This window comes from Cupressus sempervirens, chromosome 7, assembly GCF_028749045.1.
Source record: "Cupressus sempervirens isolate cs-2001-9-10 chromosome 7, ASM2874904v1, whole genome shotgun sequence".
NCBI classification, from domain to species: domain Eukaryota; kingdom Viridiplantae; phylum Streptophyta; class Pinopsida; order Cupressales; family Cupressaceae; genus Cupressus; species Cupressus sempervirens.
Window position 1 is genome coordinate 693,695,418 of NC_143124.1, and position 24,396 is coordinate 693,719,813.

Sequence of the window (24,396 nt, forward strand, 5' to 3'; positions counted from 1 at the left end):
GGTGGAATAGCAAAGGTATGCAATTTTTGACTCTACAAGTGTTTAATCTCTTGCCAAATTGTTCAAGCATACATGGCTTTTGACTAGTGATTTCTTGGCAGACAAGGCTTGCTTTTCATGTCAAAATTTACTTGAATCAATTTCTGCTTCATCTATCTTACATTGATTTGTCATTTGTAGATATGGGCATGAACTTTGACTCTATGCACAGATGAAAGATAATGAGCTTGCAGCCTCAAAATTAAATAAAAAACAAGATTTGTAATTTTATTTTGAAACAATTCTGATACCGTTTGCAGCTTTTCTATGACCTTTTATGTCCATGAGAACCACTACTACGATTTTTTGACATGTACCACAAAAAGAGCTCTTATGCCTGTGCTCTTTCTCTGGGTTTCTTTCAACTTGAGAACCACTTCTTCCATGTGGTCCATTGCTAGTGCCACATTCTTGGTGAGAGAATGCAAATGTGTGGAAATTCAGGACACAAGTGAGTAAAGTTGAACAAAAGGATCATTTGAAATGATTGGCTTCCTTATACAACAAGAAAGCCTTGTACTTTCTTTACTGCCAACCTGCAAAAGTAATTATTTTTTTAATCTTTCTTAACCTGCCAAATCTGCATTCTTCTTCCTATTTCTATCATCTGATGCTACTGCTCTTACAAGTTATGAATCTGATAATGAAGGGGTCAGAGTGTCTTGGAATAGGCAAGGAGCAGTAGGCAACCTGTTGCTTTTTTTGTGTGTTTCATTTTATTGTTATTAAATAGTCTACACTCTAGACGATAGTTATAAGTCTTGGTGACTACTCCAAAACAAAGAGAAAAATAAAAAACAAAAAAAAACACAAAAGTCAAGTTGTTACAATTGCAGAGAGTCTAGTAACTGCTGAGTTTTTTAACCAACTCCGAGTCAACAATTGGTCTGCTGAGTGCGAGCCATATGACCATTGTTTAGAGTCTTTAGACCATAGCTGGAAACTTCAACATGGCCTACCCAAATTTCTCAAAAACTTGTAAATCAGCAAAAGCCTAGGGAAAGGCTTGGCAAACTTATTGTACATTTAAACATGCATTCTACAGGTTGCTTGAATTATTCACCCCACATTCATTATCTGGAATCTTTGATTAGAAAGGAATTAAAGGATCTTTCAGGATTCCAAAATGGTGGGAGTTCACTTGTGGCAAGAGATTGTCAATAGCCTTCAAGAGATTATTTTAGCAAAATGTGACCATTGTGGGATGGTGGATTTTGGTGATTTGGCTGTTAAAGTAATTTGAATTGGGTTGGTTGTCATTCAAGTTCTTCTCTTGCCAGGTCAAACAGAAGATTCAAAGAGCGCGCTAATGATCATCTCCTCTTGAGTTCAATACATGTCATATACCAAAAAGCTAAGTTCAAATTTTCAATATATATGGAGTTCAGGTTTATTTTTGGAAAAGGGCTAGAAACTGATTCAAATCTAAGTATGGAGTACAAAGTAAAAGGCCAAAGGCCCAACCAAGGACCCACTAAGAACACACTAGTAACAGCACAAAAATTGTTCCAGAAGTAACCCCACAAAAATATGAGCTATAGATTCTCCAAAGTCTTTGAGTCCTCTGGGGGCAAGAGTCCCCAATCTCCACATCGCACCTAATAGGGTTCTTGAAAGCCCATTTAGTGGACCACTCTACTCCATTCACGAGGAATGTGTTGGTTCCCAAAACCGCAGGTTGGAATCCTACGAGTCTTGCCAACTCAATGCTGGGATATCCAATTGGATATGCCCAACTTGACAGAACTGAACGATGTAATCTGAGTTCCCTGCACTTCTGGCTCTGCAAGGCCAAGGCTGGTGAACTTGATCCTGAACCAATTACTTGAATCCAAGAGTACGTAAAGCAAATAGGTTTAAATGCAACGAGAGTCTCCACAAATGGCAAGAGATTCTAGTTAACTTTTAACTTGCTCAAATATGTATAACTTGAATGATAACTTCAAAATATGATTACTTTCAACTGATAAGTTCTAAATTAAGAACAAATTTAATGATTATATAAATATAAGAGTGCTTGAAAAGAAAAGATATAATGGATTTTAAATCAAGTGAATATGTCAACATTCAATGGAAAGATACAAAATGGTTGCACCATATGAATTAGGAATTATAAGCAATTTAATGACTAGTGCCAAAACTTGAAAGAGGTGATAGAGTCAATATCATAAATCTCAATTTACAACTATATGAAATTTAATATATTAAACTATAAATGATTCAATCACCAAGATACGACGAACCAACTACATTTGCGCACTTTCAAACTATTCTATATTGTTTTTTAACTCACAAAGAGACAAAATAGACACAAATATAGAAGCAACTCAATATTTTCACGATATTTGTGATTATCAAGTTTGAAAAGCTATAGATGATTCAATCCACTTATCTTGATATTAATTACTTACAGAAATAAAAAATGATCATAAAGGAAATAATTATATAATATCAATCTTCTAAAACTTTGCAAATAAACAAAATAAAATTCCTTATTGATGTGCTTGAAACAAATTCCAATGAAGACACTCAATGATGATGCTCTATTTGTTGCAATTGAAATACAATATCATAAATTTTTATGCTCAATACTCCAAAATCCACTAGCGTAGCTCAATCGTTTGGTCTTTGCCAATGAGAAATTCATATATCACAAGTGCTTGAAAATTCAAGAATGCTAGAATTAAAAAATATGTTATATGAAAATTGTGTCTCTTGTCTGATTGCATCATATATTTTTATAAAGGATAGAGAGGTATGTCCTCAACCATCTCATCTTGTCTTAACAAGTAACCAACCAACAAACTTTTAATATAATTTTGACAAAAGATAATCAAAGGTTGGACAATTTTACTTCATCTTGTCCTCAACAATTATTAAGATCGGTGTAAAAGGTCTTGTTCAAATATATGAATATGTTTGAGTCCCTACTCCAAATCTGCACGGGCTTCCTCCTTCGACATGAGCCTTCTTTGGACCTGCAACAAAAACAGAGTGGTGTTAGACACAAATCATTAAAAAATATCCCTCCACGATATATAAATACGACTTGCAGCTTCTATTGGTTGAAGGATAATCCTCTGAAGGTGCTCGAGAGTTACTATGATTGAACAAAAATGCATTGTCGGGGATAATCTCTATGTAGTGCCAATTTCTCCATGGTATCTCTGTATGTTCTAATGATGGAATAATATATCGTTCATTTCATACTCATATCACCCTTACATACACATTATTGGCTATCTCAATATCAACCATTGATTACTGTTACAAGATTCAAGAATTGACAGATTAATGGATTTTCGGATGATTGATTTATTAACAGAGGAGCAAATATGTTTCTTATAAAGAATTACAAGGATGTTGTTTCTAAAAGAAACAACGTAGACTGAAGACGAATTTAGAAACAAAACTGAAGACAGGATTGGAAACATTCCTATCTGGATTGAAGCCAAAAGACATAGGATAGGAAACATTCCTATCTAGACTGAAAGACGGACTACAGACAAGTAGTTGACCATTATAGAAAGTATTTAACTAAGGAGATAATATCTTAATAAGGATATTAAAGATATTATCTTAATACCTTCCCTTAATGGTCAACGTATGGATGTCAGAACATTCTGGGATAATTGAGACCCTCTGTGGATCTACAGAATGCTAAAACCAAGAAGCTTTTCCAGAAGAGTGCTATGACTCAAAATAGATTGCAATTACAAAACTTTGTTTTTGTGGAAAAAAATGGTAAAACCCAGAATCTCACGCAACCTTGCGTATTACAGACAATATGAAATGATTTTAAAGGATAAAATCAACAAATCCACAAAGAAACAGAAACAGATTTAGAAGGCGAAAAATGCAGCTTTGCCTTGATCAAGAAGCTCAACAACTTGTGCTGTTGGTTGGGAAGCATTTTGCCTTGCTTGGGTAGCAAAATGTTTCCGGCACTCAAACTTCATATGGTCAAACTTGTGATAGTAATTACACGGATTGAGTAGAAGGTTGATGCTAGAAAGGCTGAGAAGACCGATGGTTGCCGATGTTTTGTTGAAAGGATTTTGCAGCAAATGCCTGCTCTGAGGAGGCTGTAGAAGCATTGTTGCCAAATTGTTGTTTCCAACAATCCTGTTGTAGAAGTTTGGTGCATAATTTTGGAAACTTCAGATTAACATTAGTTGACGTAATGTTGAGTGTTTCTATGAAGTGCTCATAGGAAGATGGTAGACTTTTCAGAGTGATTACTATATCCTCTTCCTCCATTTTCCAACTAATAGCTTCAAGCTGATCACGGATGTCCTTAATCTTTGTCAGATGCTCTTGTAAGGACATACATTCATCCATCATAATGGAGAGTAGCTGATTTTTTAGAAAGAATGCCTGACTCTTGTCAGATGTTTCATATAGCTCCTTCAGATATTTTCAGATTTTTGCAGCTGACTTGCGGGAAGGAATCTGCTGTAATAACAGAGAGCTTAAGAAACATAACAGCCTCTCGATTGCAATCATCAAACTTGACCTGTTCTACTTGGTCAGAGGTCGAACGAGTCTTTGTGCCTAGAACAAGCTCATCTAAATGACAATACTCCAAGATGTTTAACATGCGCTACTTCTAGTGGTTATAATTGCGGCCATTAAATCGTAGACTGCCCTCCAACATCAGATTAGTCAAAGATGCCATTTCGAAGAATTTAGGTACAAACTTCAAGATTGAAATTTAATAGGCACGGATTTCAAGGCAAATTCCTAGATGACCCAAATAAATTAGAGTGACTTAGAAGAGAGCTCAGAAAACCCAGAAGGAATTTGCTGTCGTTTTCTGGATCTGTTGGCTCGAAAATTGAGGCACCCAAAAAAAAAGACAACCCAATTGAGCTCTCGAAAAACCCACCAAGAATCTACAATCAAAATTTTTTTCTAACCCCAAAAATTAGGGTTTCGGGCAAAACCCTAGATGTTGGATTGGAGAGTCGAATTTGCAAAAAAAATGGCGGATTTCTTGAAAAAATGGCCGATTCTGCTTCCCAATGCACAATTACAGACAGACGTTGCTTGAAAAATAGTCTATGACCTCCAAATAATGGTAGATGTGGTAGTAGATGGTGTCTCTTTTAAACGTAGAGTCGTCAAACATGAGTTGGAAGAAAATCGCGCAATTTCAGGGTAAAGATGCGATTTGTTTTCTCAGTCACGAGTTGGAAAAAAGACCAGACAACCCAGATACAAGAAAACTCGCACAGTAGTTGAAGACGTGATTTTTCTAGTCAATTTTACTAATCCGGTGTGAGTAGAGAAATCGCCAAGAAATGGACGCAATTTTGAGAGATGATTTGCAAACAAACCCGAATTCGGGATTTGTAGACAGACCCGAATTTGGGATTTTTCCTCTAGGCCAAAAACCCTAGGCGGGTTTGAGAGAAAAATTGACATAAATAATTGTGAAATTTTTTTTAAACAAATATTTTCACGAAGAAATTATAATTTTTTTTTTGAAAAAATTCAAGTATTAGCTCTAATACCATGTTACAAGATTCAAGAATTGGTAGATTAACGAATTTCCGGATGATTGGTTTATTAACAGAGGAACAAATGTGTTCCTTATAAAGAATTACAAGGATGTTGTTTTAAAGAAACAACGTAGACTGAAGATGAATTTAGAAACAAAACTGAAGACAGGATAGGAAACATTCCTATCTGGACTGAAGACAAAAGAGACAGGATAGGAAACATTCCTATTTGGACTGAAGACAAAAGAGACATGAAAGGAAACATTCCTATCTAGACTGAAAGATAGACTACAGACAAGTAGTTGACCATTATAGAAAGTATTTAACTAAGTAGATAATATCTTAATAAAGATATTAAAGATATTATCATAATAGTTTTGTGGTTCACATGTTAAACTACAACATGTCCGATGTTGCTCCAAAGTTTGGTGATGCCCTAAACTATTCGCATCTCGTTCCGCACATATCTTCTATTACGAGGTAATTGGTAAATACTTGCCTATTAATAACAGAGACCGAAAGGTCAATTTATACAAAAGGAAGAGACGATGTTTCCTTAGGAAACGATCGTAAAGAATAGAAACATTCTATTCCAAAGAAAGCAAAAAACGAAAGCAAACTAAAGCTAAAGATATTTACAAGATAACCATTAACTAATAATAGACGTCTTATCTATTATTGTAATACCCTCCCTTAATGGTTAATCTATCTAACACACCAAGCTGTTATTTGAATTTGACAAACTTATCAGGACCAAGAGGCTTGGTGAGAATGTTTGCAGTCTGATCTGAGGTAGGAACATACTGCAGATCTATAGTCCCGTCTTCAACCAGCTGTCGTATGTAATGACAATGAACATCCACATGCTTGGTTCGTTCATGGAAGACTGGATTCCGTGCTAACTTGATAAGGCCTTCGTTATCAACAAACAGAGTAGTCGGTCTTGCTGGTGACATTTGCATATCCCCCAAGCATCCGACGAAGCCAGACAGCTTCACATCCTGCCTTAACAGTCCCTCTATATTCAGCCTCTGTAGAAGAGAGAGAAACTACTTGTTGCTTCTTGCTGGTCCATGTGACTGCACCGGATCCCAAACTGAACACATATCCAGATGTTGACTTTTTATCATCAATAGAGCCTGCCCAATCTGAATTTGTGAACCCACTGAGTTTAGGATTAGAACTCCGAGAATACAGAAGTCCATAATCAGAAGTGCCCTTCACATAACGAAGCACACGCTTTGCTGCCATCCAATGATCAGCCTTAGGAGCTGTCATAAAGCGTGAAATATAGCTGACTGCGAAGCTGATATCAGGCCTAGTAGCAGATAGGTAGATGAGGTTGCCTACTAGTTGCCTATACGTAGTATCATCAACGGAAGGAGAATCAGACTTGGCTGTTAACTTGAGACCTTTCTCCATAGGTGTAGATGCAGGTTTGCAATCTTGCATTCGGAATTTGTCTAACAAGGCTTTGGCATATTTGGACTGAGAGATGAATATACCAGAAGACTGTTGCCAAACTTCAACACCTAAGCAATAATGCATGAGCCCAAGGTCAGTCATATCAAAAGACTGGCATAAGTGTTGTTTGATTCCCTGAATCAAAGATGTCGAACTGCCAGTGATGATCAGATCATCCACATAGATAACCAGAAGGATGATGTCACTGTCAGTAGTCTTGATGTACAAATTTGAGTTTGAAGAACTCCTCTTGAAGCCTTGATCACTGAGGTACGTATCAATCTTGATGTACCATGCTCGAGGGGCCTGCTTCAAACCATAGAGAGCTTTTACCAATCTGAGAACCTGATGGTCTTTACCAGCAACCTTGAAACCAGGAGGCTGCGTCATGTAGACCTCTTCATGGAGATCACCATTCAGGAAAGCACTCTTTACGTCCATCTGATGGACCTTCCAGCCAAACTGTGCTGCCATGGCTAAGACTAATCTGTTGGTGCTCATCTTTGCAGTAGGAGCAAAGGTCTCCTCATAATCAATGCCCTGACGCTGAGAAAAGCCCTTTGCCACTAAACGAGCTTTGTACTTATCCAAAGTACCATCTGATTTGTATTTGATTTTGTAGACCCATTTGCAGCTAATGGGATTCTTCCCTGGGGGAAGATCAGAAAGGACCGAAGTGTTGTTCTTTAGCAGGCTCTGGTGTTCAGATTGCATGGCCTGTTCCCACTCTGGAATTCCTTTAGCCTCGGAATATGTTTGAGGTTCAAACACACTGTGAATGTTGGCCATAAGAGCAAAGTTAATAGAATCTGTAGTTTTGCTCTTTTTCCGAGCAGTTCTCCCATTAATGAGCTCATCATCATGAAGATCAGCAAGTGTCTTAGCCCACCACTTAGGCCGGAGAGGAGAATGGCCAACAATAGTACTAGGAGATGCTTGATCAGCAGGATCCTGATCAGAAGAATCTGGATCAAACTCAGGTGAAGCATCTTCAAAACGAGGTGATCCTGCAGGAGAAGCTGGAGGTGGCTGTACAGGTATCACTGGCAGGACTGGAGCTGTAGGAGCTACTGGAGCGCTCCCATCAGGTGGACCTAATGGAAGTCGAACTCCCAAATCATGAACCTGCATAGGCTGGTTTGCTAGATCAGGAACAGGAGAAACAGGCATGAATGGTCCTCGCTGCTCATCAAAGACTACATCGCGGTTGTATATGAGACGAGATGTCTCAACATCAATAAGGCGGTAGGCTTTGTGAAGACTGCTATATCCAGCAAGCATCAGTTTCTGACTCTTGGCATCCAACTTGGTGCGTGAAGCATCAGGGATCCAAACAAAAGCAAGAGAGCCAAAAACCTTCAGGTGACTGATTCTGGGCTTGCGACCTGACCAGGCCTCTTCCGGAGTTTTACCTTTGACCGCCACTGTGGGTGACCGGTTCAACAGATAAACTGCAGTGTTAACTGCTTTTGCCCAAAAATGCTTCGGAACATGTTTGTGTTCGAGCATGGAACGAGCCATCTCGGTGATTGTCTTGTTCCGACGTTCAACTACACTGTTCTGTTGTGGCGTGTGGGGTGTGGTGAACTGGCGTTGGATGCCATGTGTATCCAAGAAGCTGGAGAAAACATTAGAACAAAATTCCCCCCCATTGTCTAATCTAAGAGTAATAATAGATTTCCTAGACTCTTTTTCAACTAAGGGTTTAAACTTCTGAAATACAATAAATGCATCGGATTTCTTTTTAAGGAAATACACCCACATTTTTCTACTGAAATCATCTACAAACAACAGAAAATACCTGTACCCAAGAACAAAAGGAGTGGCCATAGGGCCGCAGATATCAGCATGAACAAGCTGAAGTACTTGAGAAGCTCGCCAAGAATCGCCACTGGGGAAAGGTGTGCGATGTTGCTTCCCAGCCTGACATGCGTCACAAACTCCAAGGTGTTGGGTTTGAATCTTTGGCAAACCAAGAACAAGCTCATCCCGAGCAAGTTGTGAGAGATAATGCACATTTAAGTGCCCATATCGCTGATGCCAAAATCTGCTGATGGAAGATCGCCGAGCAGCCATAGCTAAGTCCTGAGAATCACCAGAATCAGTAAGTTTGAAAAGACCATGATCCTCAAGACCAACTGCAATAGTAGACTTAGTCGCCCGATCAGTGAGGGTGCACTGATGTGAACTGAAGGTGACTGCCAAGTGTGGAGAATGTCGCAGCAATTGACTGACCGAGAGTAGATTTAGTTCCATCCCTAGAACGTAGTACACATCAAGGAATATGAGCTTCCTCCCAACAGACTGAATTTGAATGTTGCCTTTACCAACAACCGTGTATTCTTCTCCACCACCAAAGATAACAGAATCTGAATAAGGCTGGTAGTCAGTAAACCAGTCTCTGCGGTGAGTGAAATGTCGAGAGGCACCTGAATCAATGTACCAGGCAGATGACTGTACATGATCTGCGGATCTTTTAGCCATGAAGGCATAAAAGGCAGATTCCGCCCGCTCAGTGTGCTCTGCACTGTTCGATTTGGGTTGCGAACCTGATTGCTTAGACTGGGCAGCTAAGCGTTTCCGACATGCAACCTTCATGTGACCATACTTGTGGCAATAGTTGCATTGAATGTTCTTCTTTTTGGTACCATCGGATGCTGGAGCAGAAGACTTCTGCTGAGATGGTTGCTGAAACTTGCCCTTATCCTTCTAAAAGGATTTCGCAGCAAAGGCTTGCTCAGTGGAGGTGGAATTGGAGCTGCTACTGAACTGTTGTTTCCACCGATCTTGCTGAAGTAGCAGGGTGCAGAGATCAGTGAACTTTAGATCAACACCAGTAGATGTGATGTTGAGAGTCTCGATAAAATGCTCATAGGAATTTGGTAAACTTCGAAGAGTGATTACCACAATATCCTCTTCCTCCATCTTGCGACCGATGGCAAGTAATTGATCACGGATTTCTTGAATCCGATTCAGGTGTGCCTGGAGCGAGGTGCGCTCATCCATGACAATAGAAAACAGATTGTTTTTCAGAAAGAAGGCTCTGCTCTTGTCGGAAGTCTCATGAAGACCTTTTAGATGTGTCCAGATTTCAGCCGCTGTCTTGCTGGATGGAATCTGAGAAAGTTGGTCATCAGCTACGGATAGTTTGAGAAGCATTACTGCCTCTCGATTATTCAGATCCCATGTATCTTGATCAGGACCCGGAGAAGTCGGACGCTGCGTAACACCCATAACAAGTTGATCAGTGTTTCGATATTCGAAGATTGCAATGATGCATTGCTTCCAGGTTCCATAATTGTGACCATTGAATTTGGAATTATGCTCGAGCAGAATATTTGTCAGAGATGCCATGGCACGTTTTTCAATGAAAAATTGTGAAAATCTGTGAGGGCATGTTCTTCGAGGCAAAAATACGGAAGACCCAGAAGAATCAGAGAATGACCCAGAAGAGAGCTTGAAAAACCCAAAAGGAATTTGCTGTCATTTTTTGAATCCGCTGGCTCAAAAATTGAGGCACAGAAATCGAAGCACCCAGAAAAAACGGACAACAACCCAGTTGAGCTCTCGAAAAACCCACCAAGAATCTGCAAACAAAATTTTTTTCGATTCCAAAAATTAGGGTTTTGAAAAAAAAAAACGGCCCTAGTTGAAAAAAACTTGAAAAAACTTCAGATTTCTTGATGAAAAATGGTCGAATCTGCTTCCTAGAGCACGATGACAGATTGAGACGACTAAGAGCATGAAGATTTGATACAGAAACATGCAGATTTTCACCCCAAAAACGCGAGTCTTCAAAAAATGGCCACGATTTCCACGCGATTTGCAGACCTGTAATTCGGGAATTTCTCCAAGCATAAAAACCCTAGGTGGGTTTTGGAGAAATTAGCTGAAATAATTTTGGAAAAATTTAAACAAATAATTTCAAGAAGAAATTATAAATTTTTCCGAAAAAATTTAAGTATTTAGCTCTGATACCATATTACGAGGTAATTGGTAAATACTTGCCTATTAATAACAGAGACCGAAAGGTCAATTTATACAAAAGGAAGAGACGATGTTTCCTTAGGAAACGATCGTAGAGAATAGAAACATTCTATTCCAGAGAAAGCAAAAAACGAAAGCAAACTAAAGCTAAAGATATTTACAAGATAACCATTAACTAATAATAGACGTCTTATCTATTATTGTAATATCTTCTTGTTTTACATATATCTTTTTTATCTTCATGCTTACTGAATATGGGATCATGATGCATTACTAGCGTACAATCCATTTCATTCATATGCCCAAAGTTATTGGAGTAGCATCGGATTGACATCGAGATAAACCACTGGATATTGTCTAGTCACGAACGAGTGCTCAAAGGTTTAAGATTTCATAATTTTCCTTTAGAATATTCATCTCCATGACAAAAAATGATCGGTTATGCAATGCTGCCCCCACAGATCTGGAATGAGTTGTTTACAAAACAACTTTCTGACATGGATGCAAAATTCTCGACATACCAATCCTAAATTCGTGTGAGATAGACATTGTTGTGCGATAAACTGGCATTTACAGCACACTTACCAAGAATCTGGAATAACATCTTTGCATTAATCATTTATTTCAGTCTGAACAGGATACATCTGAAACAAGTTTTAAAGGTAGCAGCATATTCGTTTTCCGGATCTCAGCTTAATATACATACACCTTTACTAATCATGTAGAATCCAGTTTTAATATGCAGTTTCCTTGTGTATTCATGTTCTGGGAAACAATGATTCAGTAATTACTGTGAATATATCATTCAGGACTTATGTAAAATGGCCATCATGGATAAGTTTGTTGCCTGTAGATAATAGTATAATGATTGGTGTTGCATAACAACTTTGAACCATATACATGGATTTTCCTTTGATACTTTCTTTCTACTTTAAGAAAATCTTTTACCATGAGTGACAAATTTCTATCACGAAATAATATGTCCCAGACTATCGTTACCACAGATGTACTCAAACTCATCTCAGTACCAATTAAAGATCTGAACCTGCTCATACATTATAACACAAATAAGCTCTTCCTCTTTCATGGCCTTTGTTGGTCTGATCAGTTATTAGAATCATGCTTTAAGAAATCAAATAGAATATAGCATTAGCTGTATAGAAAAAGGATTCAAGAGGACTCACAAATGAAGGCCACAATTTGCAAAAGTCAGGGCTCCATCAGAATGACTGATTGGAATACCATTTAGAAAAGAATAAAGGTTCATAATCTTCTTTGCCACTAAGGCCAAATGCCAATTAGCTACATCCTGGTGTGGTAGCACCTAAGAGATGATCCATTAACCTTCGAGGGTATTTTGTAGGTCTTTTCCATGTTTTGAAGTAAAGGCTTTAAGCCCTTGTAATGTAAGACTTTGATGTAAGGCAACTAAGTCCCGAAGGCCTAAGGCTTAGTGGTCAAATATGATGAAACTTCCCAAAGTTTGGGGATTAGGTTGTTTCCATTGCTTTTGGGTATTTTTAGGTCTACTAGGATAGGCTAATAGGCATTTGGGTCATGAAATGTGACAAATGCAGAAAATTGCAAAAATGAATTTTAGTTTCCAATGCTTGGACGGTGGTTGGATTGGCTGTAGTCATTTATGAGAGGGATTGAAATGTCTCGATGAATGTGGAAAAGTTGGTGAAATGAGAAGATTCTGTTCTGCAATTCTGTGATCAATTTTCATTGTTTTCCCCTTTGTTTATGGCATTGTATGGACAAGTACGGTTTGGGAGGACCTTGAAATGATTATGGTTGTTTAGGCCTGTGGCTTATGCTTAGCTTTCTTTTGCAATTGATTTGAAGTCTTTAAGTACCATTGTTTAGGAGATCCATTGGTTTGAAGTTCCATTGGTCTTGAAACCAGCACCAATCAGGGTTTTTGGAGGAAAAATGCATACATTCTAACATTCCACTGCGGGATTCCAAATCCCTTATGAAATGTTAGAATGGGATGTGTATTAATAGATTTTGGTGGTTTTAAAGCTGTAAGGACAAGATCTTTATTTTTAAGATGACCCCCAGGCTTGGCATTCATTTGTGACAAGCTTGTTTAGGGAAGGAAACCACATGGTTTGGAGACTTGGAGATTTGTGGGAGTGTTTGGTTGGTATATTGAGAATCCAATAGGATGTACAGACCTTGCGAATTGTACAATTGGCTTGGGCAATCCAACTGTTGAAGCTTTTATAGCATGTGCCTTGTAATAGTCCTAATTGGTAGAATTAGCCCTAGTTTGGTTGAGGGGTACAGAAGTAGAACCCATATGCAAAAGTCCTTGAATGTCTTGAATCATCCAAAAGGCTATTCAAATCCATAATTTTTTTCAGTGATTGTTCAGGAGTTTGTGGAGAAAAACCCAAAAAGGTGGCTGTGCAGGCCTAATCCTAGTAGGTCTCTTAATAGGCCAAGTTGTGGATATTTACTTGTGGGTTTTGGAGAGTGTGGTCAAAGGGTCTGGCTGCACAAGTTGGCATATTCTAAGCATGAGGGGACACTCCCACAAGTCTCTAGACTTGTTGGTGCGAAACTCTTGGTAGAGGGGTATTGGGGGTACTTGGTGAATCCTGTTCTAGAAGACCAAATTTTAGGAGGAAGGGCTCCTAGTGGATCAAAGGATTGTTTGGATATTGGGACCTTGAAGGAAGGTCCAAGACAAGTCCTTGTTAACCTTGGAAGGTTGGATGGGAAGAACCATTGGTTGAAGCCTAGTTGGGTCTTGGAGAGTATAGAACAGGGCAAGTAGTAGTGGAACCCATTATCCTCTGCATCATATCAGTATCAGAGCCAATGTTGGGCATAGTGTATGTCAGGAGACGAGGGTCATCCGGAGACTCACAACATACTTCCTAAGGGAGTGAAAGCACAAGACCTTGAGGAGATGAACAAAAGGATTGAAGAGAAATGGGTAGCCAAGCTTCAAAAGATGATGAAGAAACTGGAGGCTAAGGATAGGCAAGATCTTGAGGACTTTGATAAGTCAAAAGAGGAAGGAGAAGAAGGGGGTGAAGAGAGACCTCTCGCTCATGCTTAGCCAATTTTTTGCCCTTTTCAATTTTTCAACATTTCAATTGTAGGAGGCTTCCGAATTGTTGCCAGCCTGTTCTACTACCTAAAACCTACCAACTAGAAGCAAAAATAGGGGGTCTCCATTTGCAATGGGGCGATGTTGTGAAAACCTCACAACAGGTCCTAGGAGATACACAAGTAAAGGTTATAATACCTGGTTTTTACGTGTCATATGTCATTTGCCTCAATTAAAAATTGTATGTACAACCATTTCCAAACAAGTGAATAGGTTGAGCATGAGAAAACTAATTACCAAATCTATGGAGGTTTACTGATTTGCTTTGGAATATTGAACAACTGCAGAAAAATTTAGGAGTACTATTAAATTCATTCATTTGATTTAAATTTCATACATTCATATGCCTTGTCCAAGGTTTGCCAAATGGTTTTATAAATTCATATAGCTCGCGAACTGGTCTCAGAGCTGAATTAACTGGTTACTAAGTAATGGCCAATAATTTCCTTATTCTAGGCATTTCTCTCTTCTGCTGGACAATTTTTTATTTGTTTTAAGGATAGAATTCGGAATGCAGTATGGTATAATTTATACCTTTTCTTGCTCACCTTAATTGCAGAGAAACTTTGTTTTTCAAAATTTTGAAGACTTCAAAGTTTCCAAAGTTTGTCTCATCATTAGTGGAACTATATAGCTGTTGTAGGTATATGCTTACATTTCTGAATCCAAATTCCAATAGTTAAATGGCCATTCATTTTCCAAGTTCAGTTTAAAACAAATTTTCCTCTTTTCTTTTGTGAGGGAGCCAGCTTCTAAATTGAAATAGCTTTTCTTAGTTGGCTTAGGAAATACCATATGAAAAGCATGACAAAAATGTTAGTATGGTGTAGGAGATGTTATAATCTAAGGACACACAGAATGCCTTTCCGAGGTCTCATACACATGCACATGCATCTTCACCCACACCCACACCCACACCCACACCTGCACATGACTAAACAAGAATATATATTTAATTAGTCATCTAATTCGGATTAGTTTGTTGCTACCCTTTACAGGTCAGGAGGACATAATGTAGGCATCCTCTAGACTCTTTCCTGAAGGATGCGAAGGTGTTTTTTGCCCCAGAAATGTGTTCAGAAACCTGTTGATTTGGACAAGGCTAAATTGATGTTATATCTTATTTGTTTGCAGGCCTTAATTCTTTTGACTCGAGTGCCTGTTTGTCTGTCATTCTTTCCCTTCAAAAGCATGACATTCCCTCATCTTTTTTCTTGCTTATATTTCACATTTCACCAAACATTTAATTGTTGTTAGAGAGTGCATAATTTTAGATGATTTTGTTTGTTGTCCTGTGCTTTCTATCATAAAAATTTGAATGGGAATTTTGCATCTAATTTTGATATTTCTATTTTTATTGAGAGGGCTTTCCCTTAAAGATAATTTTGTACTGTCTAATTAAAATACTTTTATTTTTCTGTCTATTTTAGATAATGTTTTGATTTTTAAGCAATCGCTTGTCTGTGCCCTTCAAATCTGAAAATATTACATATTCATTAGTTTGTCATTTACCAGCTTTTGAACTTCACTTTGGTCTTAGATTCTTTGTAATGTTAGATTCATTGCACTTTCTAAAAGGCTCATAAATGTGAAGGACACGCTACTGTAATAATTTAAGCAATTGATCATCATTTACAATTTTACAGTTAGAGAGAATGTAATGTCCCCAAACCTAGGGTTAGTTTGGGACAAGGAATACCTAGAAAATAAATGTTAGAATTTAAACAATAATAAAACTAACTATACTATTCTACCCTCTATCCTAACCCAACCATAAAGACGTCTCCACATCAGGATCAATAACCCTCTTGAGGACTCTTAGGGCTCATTTGGTTGCACTCATAGGAATTAAAAATGAGAAGGGGAATGGGAATGGGAATGGGGAATGGGGAATGGGAATGGAAAATGGCAATCCCTATCTTGTTTGGTTCACTTGGAATTGATTGGGAATATGTTTCTCCCTTGTTTGGTTGTTCAAAGTTGTTAAAGGTCTAGCCTTTTTATCTGATCTAATCTATAGTGTGATGGCTGATTTGTTGCTCTATTGTATTAGAATATAGCTGGATCTCTGAGAAGCTATCTGCACCAGAGAGAAGATCTTGAAATCATTCAGTCATAGAGTAAGAACAAAACTTGCTCTTAGGCAGCTCATCCAGATCGAGTAATAGAGTGAGTAGGAGATTATGATGATTTAACCATTCATGCATTCAAATCTAGAAGCCCTCAATTTGATGACATAACAATGGACTGAAGAAGGAAGCAAATTGTTAGAGAAGAAAGCAAAATTCTTGTCATTCCAAACAAGAGCAAGTGCATCCAACAATGGAGTCAAGGAGTGCTTTGGCACAGGTCTGCAATCATAACAAATATTCTTTGGAAGCTGTAAGGAAGCTTGCAAGAAAAAATATAACCGTTTCCACATAACCCATAATAGATTTGAAATAAATATGCAATTAAAATCCACATGCAAGACAATAGACAACATACCCACAAAAATTATGACACAAGATATACTCTGGGAAACCCTCATTGAGGGAAAAACTCAGCCTCCAAAAGCATCCATCACCATGTATTGTTCAGCAAAAACACCATTGCAATACAACTATGGAAGCCTTCAATGTCATAGCCACATCCTAGCAATCCATGTGAACAAGCATGAATCCATAGATCTCATGCCATGCTTCCAACCTTCACAAATGCTCTCTTGGCTAACCTGACAAGCGTTGTCTTGCTCAACTCTTTTCCTTTTTGACTTCTGTCTTGTCTCTACAACTATCTTTGTGGCTGCTTATATAGTAGCAAGTCCCATAAAACCACCAAGTGGTATGACATAAACCATGTGTTACCTAACCCATTGACCCCACATTTGATATTGAAAATTTAATTCTTTTTTCCAATATTAAATAATTACATGAAATATTATCACAATGTTGCAATACAACTTATCAAGTATATCTCATAGGAATCTTTACATGTTGCACATCCATCTAGGTCCAACATTTCATAATAAAATAAAATAATACAATATAGCAATATTATGCAATGTGTGTAACACCCATTATCTCAACAGAAGTGAATTTGAGGTGAATATGAAGAGGGTTTTGGATTGTCTTGCAAGAAGTGCAAGTGAAAGATGGTTGGAGGAAGTTTCAGTGGGGGAAAACGGAAGTCGAAATGAGGTGTTTGGTCTGATTCAGTTCAAGATGATGCATCAAGAACAATATGTGAGAGATGTGCACATGAAGTAGTAATGGAAGCCTATTGAACATGTCCTTGTTCTACAGGAGCCGTTATCTGGTTAGACCTCTACTTCCTACGCTAAGATTCCAACTTCACTTCTGATTTAAAATCTCAGGACATTATTGGCTCTGTCTATAACAATGTGGTTGTGCCCAACAATGGAGGCACTTACACTCTTGCTATTGGGGCTTTGATGAAAAGTTTGGCTATTAGAGCTATTGTTCATGGTAACAAGGGTTTTGCCTCCAGACAAAGTGTCGATGCTTTGGGGGATGCCATTTTTGTGCTTTTTCATCATTTAGACTTGCACTTTGTTAATTGTTTTGAATGCGTGTTCGGATGCCATGGATGGAATGCCTGAAAATTGTTTGAGTGACAGTGGTGGACTCGAATAGATTATTAATTTTGGATTAGTAAGATTGAGAATTGGAATGGCCTATTCCAATAATAAGTATTTTTGAGAATGGATAAAAGCTCATTTTTGGGCTAAAATGTGTATATGTAGTCCTATACCCCATTCCAATTCCGTGCACCAAACAAGGAATAAAAATCATATTCTAATTTTCTATGCCTATTCTAGTTGTATTCTAGCAATCAAATAGGCCCTTATGTTCTCGGTTACTTCTATGTCTTCTATGAAATGCTCTCTTTAATGTCCTTCGTAAAAGAGACATTCTCTATCCAGGGCCCTTGTCACATATGCGTATGTTAACATCTTTGGAATTTTCCAGCCATAAAACCATGTTAAGATCACTCTCTTCCTAATGGGACTCTATTGATCTTGAGTTATTATGATCACTCTCTTCCCGAAAGGTCTCTCTTGATCTTAAATCATTTTCCTAGTACATCATATTTATGCGTTTACTTTGCATATAAGTAAAGGTTATCTGCAATTAAATTATCACGACTTAATAAATTATCCTCCATACCTTCCTTAATAAATCATTCATATCTGAAGTTTAATATCAAAATGTAAAATATTCTTCCTATATATATATATATAATTCTTTAATTTATATAATTTTTCATTTTATAATGAAATAAATACTATTCATCATTTTATATAGAAATGAATTAATATAATTTTCTATTTTATATAGAAACAAAATATAGGCACCGGCTATGTTCTAGACATAATGCACCAAAAGTCAATTTTTTCCTTTTCTTCAGATCTCGGAAAACACAGTGATTTTTTCTCAAAGTTTTTGCTGTTTTTGATTATGGAACATACAGATCATTAAGAACAAATGCTGAAAATTTCAACAAAATCCAATGTTTTTTCAATTTTTGTCAAAGGTGCTTTTTGTTTGGAGAATAGCCACATCCCAAAATATATACTTTAACTCATTTTTACCTTTATTGCACTCCATGTAGCTTTAGTCTTTTCTAAGGGATAAGACTAATATCTTGACTTGTAATGTGGTAGCGATTCCACATTTGTCCTTTGTTTTCCTTTATTTTAAGAAGTGTTTATTGCTGCCACATGACCATAGAATATTTAAATCATTAATTTATTTGACCTCCTATTCTTTGTATATAGAATGGGATGTATTGTTGACATCTATCCCCATTTCCCTTAATGTTTTATTCTTTTTAACTTATATTATTGCCTTAATTTCAATCTAATTAAAAGATAAATTAATTTGATCAAATTTATGAGTTTTAAATGCCTTTCTCTTCCTCATTATTAGCTGCTCCATAATTTGTGCAAGGCTTACATTCCTCTAATATTTGGACCAATATTACTCGCTTTATTTCTCCCATACCAATTATATTACCCGATCTCCTTCTCAATATTTGTTGCATGTGACTTGGATGTTGTTGTTACTTTTATTCCTTTTTGTAATTTGCCACCCCCTTTTCATTTAACAGGACCCCTTTAAATAGGGTGGGCCTGTCAACTTGGAAAGGTCATGCCCCTTTCAAATTTTGTTTTTCTGTCTCATACTTCAGGGATTAATTGGGATTAATCGTGATCTCCTTCATACATGTCTACCAATTATTAATAATCTTATATAGTATTGATTTATTATTTTTACAGATTATATATTTGTTTATTTGGCCTCTAATCAATATAGTGATTAGTAATATAATGATTGATATTAGTATTATTTAATAATTTATAATGGTTGGAGTATCATACCTGCTAATATCGATTATATTTTACATGACATTATCAATGATCTTTCTGACTTTCACATGGATAGGTTTATATGTTTTATTATTTATTATTTAGATTTTATATCAAGGAATATTACAGAGAATCCATATTTTACATGGCCTAGGATCCATTAGAGAAATTTGAAAAATATTCTTTGTATGCCATATCTGTTCTATAGAGACCGGGTCATCTGACCTTATTTTTACACTTTTTTTGTTTTGTGTTTCCCCTTGCATGTACAACATTATGTTTGTCATATATGCGTAACAATTTTGCATTGATTATTTATGTAGAACCTGGTGAAGATCCCTTTAGTCGTAGGACTGGTAAAAAGAAAGAACGGATTCAGAAAAATCAAAAGAATCAGGTAGAGAACCTGAAAAAGGCAGCAAAAATTGATGCTCTACCAAGGTATTTTTCTCTTCATGCATTTCGTAAAAAAATAACAGGAAGTAATTAGTGGATATTCTATCCAGTTGCAATGACAGTATTTTGTTGTTTATAATTTGTATGCTGCTTAATTCCTCAAATTAAGAGTAATATTTTTCTAATGGTTTGAATTGTTCTCTCATCTTATTTTATTTTGGTAACAGTACTGTTCAACTAGCAGCGACGAGTTTACCTATAACAGGTACAAAGGACACCCCTATGAAAGTTGGCAAACATGAACTAGGTTATGCAGCAGGCCTTGCAAGCTCTGCAACAGCCAGTATTGGGAAATTTGATAAGAAGCTTCCAGGGGAGAAAGTTCCAAAACACACTGGGAAGCATCGTAAGGTACTGCGTCTTCAAGCAGCTTAGTTTGCTGCATTCCATCTCATTAGCTAGAACTTAATAATGTTTCCTGTTCAATATTTAATAATAATTGCTTTATACAGTTTTTACCAGTAGTGGAGGGATCAGGAATTGGCAATCTGGAAAAGCAGCAGAGTGATAAGATTTTGCAGAAAATACTCTCTAGTCATAATCATGATATTCTCGACATCAACAAGGTGTGTTTTTTCAAAGAAATATTTCTTTGCTTAATGTGGTATCATTGATTGACCGCTCTTATTTATGAGACCAATTTCTGAAATTGAGAGATAAATGTCCATTGTACGCTTCCTTCCTGTTTTCTACTACCCTGAGACTTACCCATGTACTCTTTCAGGCTGTAACTGTTTTTAATGTTAAAAAAGGAAGGGATGCTCATAAAACACGCAAGGATGGAGGTCATTCCAAAGCATCTCAGCGGAATAGACATGTATCAAAGAGGAAATCTGTTAGCAAGGGTCAACAGAAAGACCGCGGGCGTAAGAAGTGAACATTACAAATTTTTAAATGAGACAACAAAGAAAATATTTTATTCAAATCAGGAAAAGTTTATCACCAGTATGATTAGTCAAAGATGTAGGCAATTCATTGTGTATCCAGTATTCAAATGTAGCTAATAGCTACCTGCAGTTCTGTATTGTATCATTGATTCTTGTCTCATCATGTCTTCACCCTTTTGAGGAATGGAGACAGATAAATATTTGGGACACTGGCCCTGTAAGGCATGGCTCACAGGGTTGGTTTTGGAAATGGACAAAATGAACCCTTGGTTTTGTTTGAGTGTCACATCTAAATGGTAAATTCGAAAGTACAAAATATTTCCAATTTGATTTTGTTAAATAATCTCAACATTGGTCCCCTATGGCAAGGCTAAGAGGGGTATTTTTTGTTATCTTGTAGAAGTCATTCGTTTTGGTTTGAAATGTTAGGGGCCATTTGACAGCATAAATAGATGCACTGAGTCAACTGCAGATTAGTTCTTTGCAATAGCTGAATAAATCAGTTTAAATTGTTAAATCTTTAGGTGTGGAGTGAAATTTTTTCAATCCAATTTTGCTGCTTTAATCAGTAATGCTGTTCACTTGGAAAATATGCATGAAAATAATCGTATTTCTTTACATGCATATAGAATAGCAAGTGATAAATCTTTGGGTGTGGAGTGAATTTTTTTCAATTCCCAATTTTGCTGCTCTAATCAGTAATGCTGTTCACTTGGAGAATATGCATGAAAATAATTGTATTTCTTTACATGCATATAGAATAGCAAGTGATAAATTCTGCTATTGTTTATTCTGAAGATGGTAATAACAGTCACATAAATTGTTTGCAGAATAGCTACTGCAAGTGCTGCATGTATCAAGTTCTCTTGGAGTTTAATTAGTTTTTTTCTTTTTCCAGCAACACTAGTTAAAAAGAACTATTTTTGGGACAAGCTCAAATGTCATTTGATTGTTTTGTTTTCACCTGCTAGGGGAGAAAATGTTTTCAAGTGATACGAAATATATTGGAGAATCTATTATTTGGTGCTTCCACCAAATTTTCCTTGGTATGGCTGAAATTCTCTGCTATATGTTCAGGTGTATTAAGTGATTTTGGCTACAGTCAATGCTCTGTTTCTATGAATTGATATAATCAAACAATGGAAACGGTTGTTTGTTCTCAATGTAATATTGGGTGAATATAACACTATATAGGATAGTTCTGATAGCATTTTACAGTTTGGGATTTGAATGACCTATATATTATTCTGTTGAGTAGTGTAAGTGTGAGCAGGATTTTCAATTTGTGTCAATGTAAGTGCTGTAGTGACATTGGCAAACAATTGAATTTGTTGCTTGAAAATGTGGAAAATCAAATTGAAATTGCTTAAGAAATCTGGACCACCAGAGAGATATGATGCTTTCAAAATGCACAGATTATTGAAAAAAGATGGTTACTCTAGAAAGAGTTCATTTTGGTTATAAATTGAACACAAGGTGAGCTATATCATGTTTCAACAATGTCTACATTAGAAAAAGTTTATTTTGGTTATAAACCGAGCGCAAGGATGTTTCAATTATGGTTACATTAGAAAAAGTTCATTTTGGATCTAAATTAAGTGAGTAGAAGGTGGGTGAGTGAGTACAATTGAATTTGTTGCTTGAAAATGTGGAAAATGGAATTGAAATTGCTTAAAAAATCTGAACAATGATTACACCACCAGAGATATGATGCTTTCAAAATGCACAGATTATTGAAAAAGGACGGTGACTCTAGAAAGAGTTCATTTTGTTTATAAATTGAACACAAGGTGAGCTATATCATGTGTCAACAGTGGCTACATTAGAAAAAGATTATTTTGGTTATAAACTGAGTGCAAGGATGTTTCAATTATGGTTACATTAGAAAAAGTTTATTTTGGATCTAAATTAAGTGAGCAGAAGGGGAGTGAGCGAGTACAAGGTGAGTTATGTTGCTTGCAGCCTGTGTAGGCTTGCCAAATTAGGACTAACATTAGGGAATAGGAAGATTGAAATCAATTTAGGAGGTATATTTTTTCTTGCAGGGTATATGCATGTGTGAAATTGGAAGGATTAGTCACTAAGAAGCTCTCACAAAGGCTTTCCTTTGTATTAGGCACTGGGAAAACTCTTTTGATAGCTACGAAAGGTCCTGTTAGAGTAGAACACATGCAAAGATTTGCAGAGTGAGCCACATGTTCAAAATGCCAATGCCACAATCCTGGCATTCATTATGTATCTGACAAGGGTAACTGTTAGTCCCTCCCTATATATAGGTGGAGTTTAATGATTTTGTTGCTTTATTTTGAATAGGTGGAGATTAATGTTTCTGTTGCGCTATTTTGACAATAGTTTCTGCCTTGGAATTTGGGTTGGAGACTATAATCTGTTAAACTGAAGCTTCGTCTTTTCAACACTTTCAAATTTAATTTCATCTGATTTTTTGGATTGATGGGTGATATTTTGCTGGGCTTTTAAATACTCCCTATTTAAATTAGAAAAAAAAATCATTGGACACATCAAAGTTGAGTCAAAATCAAACTAGTTTTCATTGAGCCTCCAAAATTGCAGATGGTATATATTGAACAATCCACGTGCCTTGACTATGCTGCCACATTTTGCATACTTATTGAGATGTGACAAACGCTGAGAAAAAAATAGTTATGTTCTCTCTTGGAGCCTCTTGTGGATGGTTTCTAAATCTACGTTGTTTGCAGCTGGATTGTTGGCTTCTTCATTTTATTCTATGTTCCATAGAATTAGAATTTTTGGGATGGGGACGTTTTAGTGGACAGTGTCGTGTTTCCGGTATAGGTATGGCTTAATGCCATAATTTAGTGATGCGATGGCTATTAAAAAAATAGGAGAATTTTTATGTATAGACAGATTTCAAATATGCATATCATGATATTGATAAATCATTCATCATAGACAATCTAGAAGTTCAATTTAGCAAATTAACCAAATTCAGATACTTTAAATGTAAAAATATGGTGTACATATAGTAAAAATACCCAAAGGTTTCAAGTTTCATGAATGAAATGACATAAAAATATTGAAATGTAAACAATGGACATTCTATTATAACTAAAATACTAAACAATAAACAATGACAGAATAACTCCATAATCAGTTGTCCATAATGATATTAAAATATAAATACTATAACTTTTAAATAGTGAGTATAGATGTTTGCAACATGATATAGCTATCTATAATAAGTAGACAGTTTGTCAAAGTCTAAATCAAGTAAGTTTGATGTCATAACCTTATCTCTCAACTATTTTTTGCAGTTTGATGTCATAACCTTATCTCTCAACTATTTTTTGCTCCTTGACCAACTGTTCCTCTTGTTGCTCTTCTCCTTGTGAGTGTGAAAATGAATTTCTTTTTAATTTTTGGTTATTTTATGCTTAAAATAAGTTTTGGTATTGTTGAATGTGGTTTGAGTGTCTTTCTAGACCAATTAGCCTTTATTTCAAATTTTAAAATGTCTTATTTTTAAAAATAGCTTGAGCCTCTAGGGATTTCTAGCCGCCCGTCAAGCTATTTTTGGACTTT

At 36.6% G+C, this 24,396-nt stretch overlaps 1 protein-coding gene across 1 annotated transcript in view; it reads left to right on the top strand.

Moving 5' to 3' along the window:
• LOC149549111 (ribosome biogenesis regulatory protein (RRS1) family protein) overlaps positions 1–21,227 on the top strand; it is a 46,145-nt gene extending 24,918 nt beyond the window's left edge. Inside the window, exons 5-8 of the mRNA XM_089792553.1 lie at positions 19,816–19,933; positions 20,116–20,299; positions 20,401–20,514; positions 20,673–21,227. Of these exons, the coding sequence (XP_089648679.1) occupies positions 19,816–19,933; positions 20,116–20,299; positions 20,401–20,514; positions 20,673–20,825 (569 nt within the window). The 3' untranslated portion in view covers positions 20,826–21,227. The remainder of the gene's footprint in view (positions 1–19,815; positions 19,934–20,115; positions 20,300–20,400; positions 20,515–20,672) is intronic.
• Positions 21,228–24,396: the final 3,169 nt, after the last annotated feature.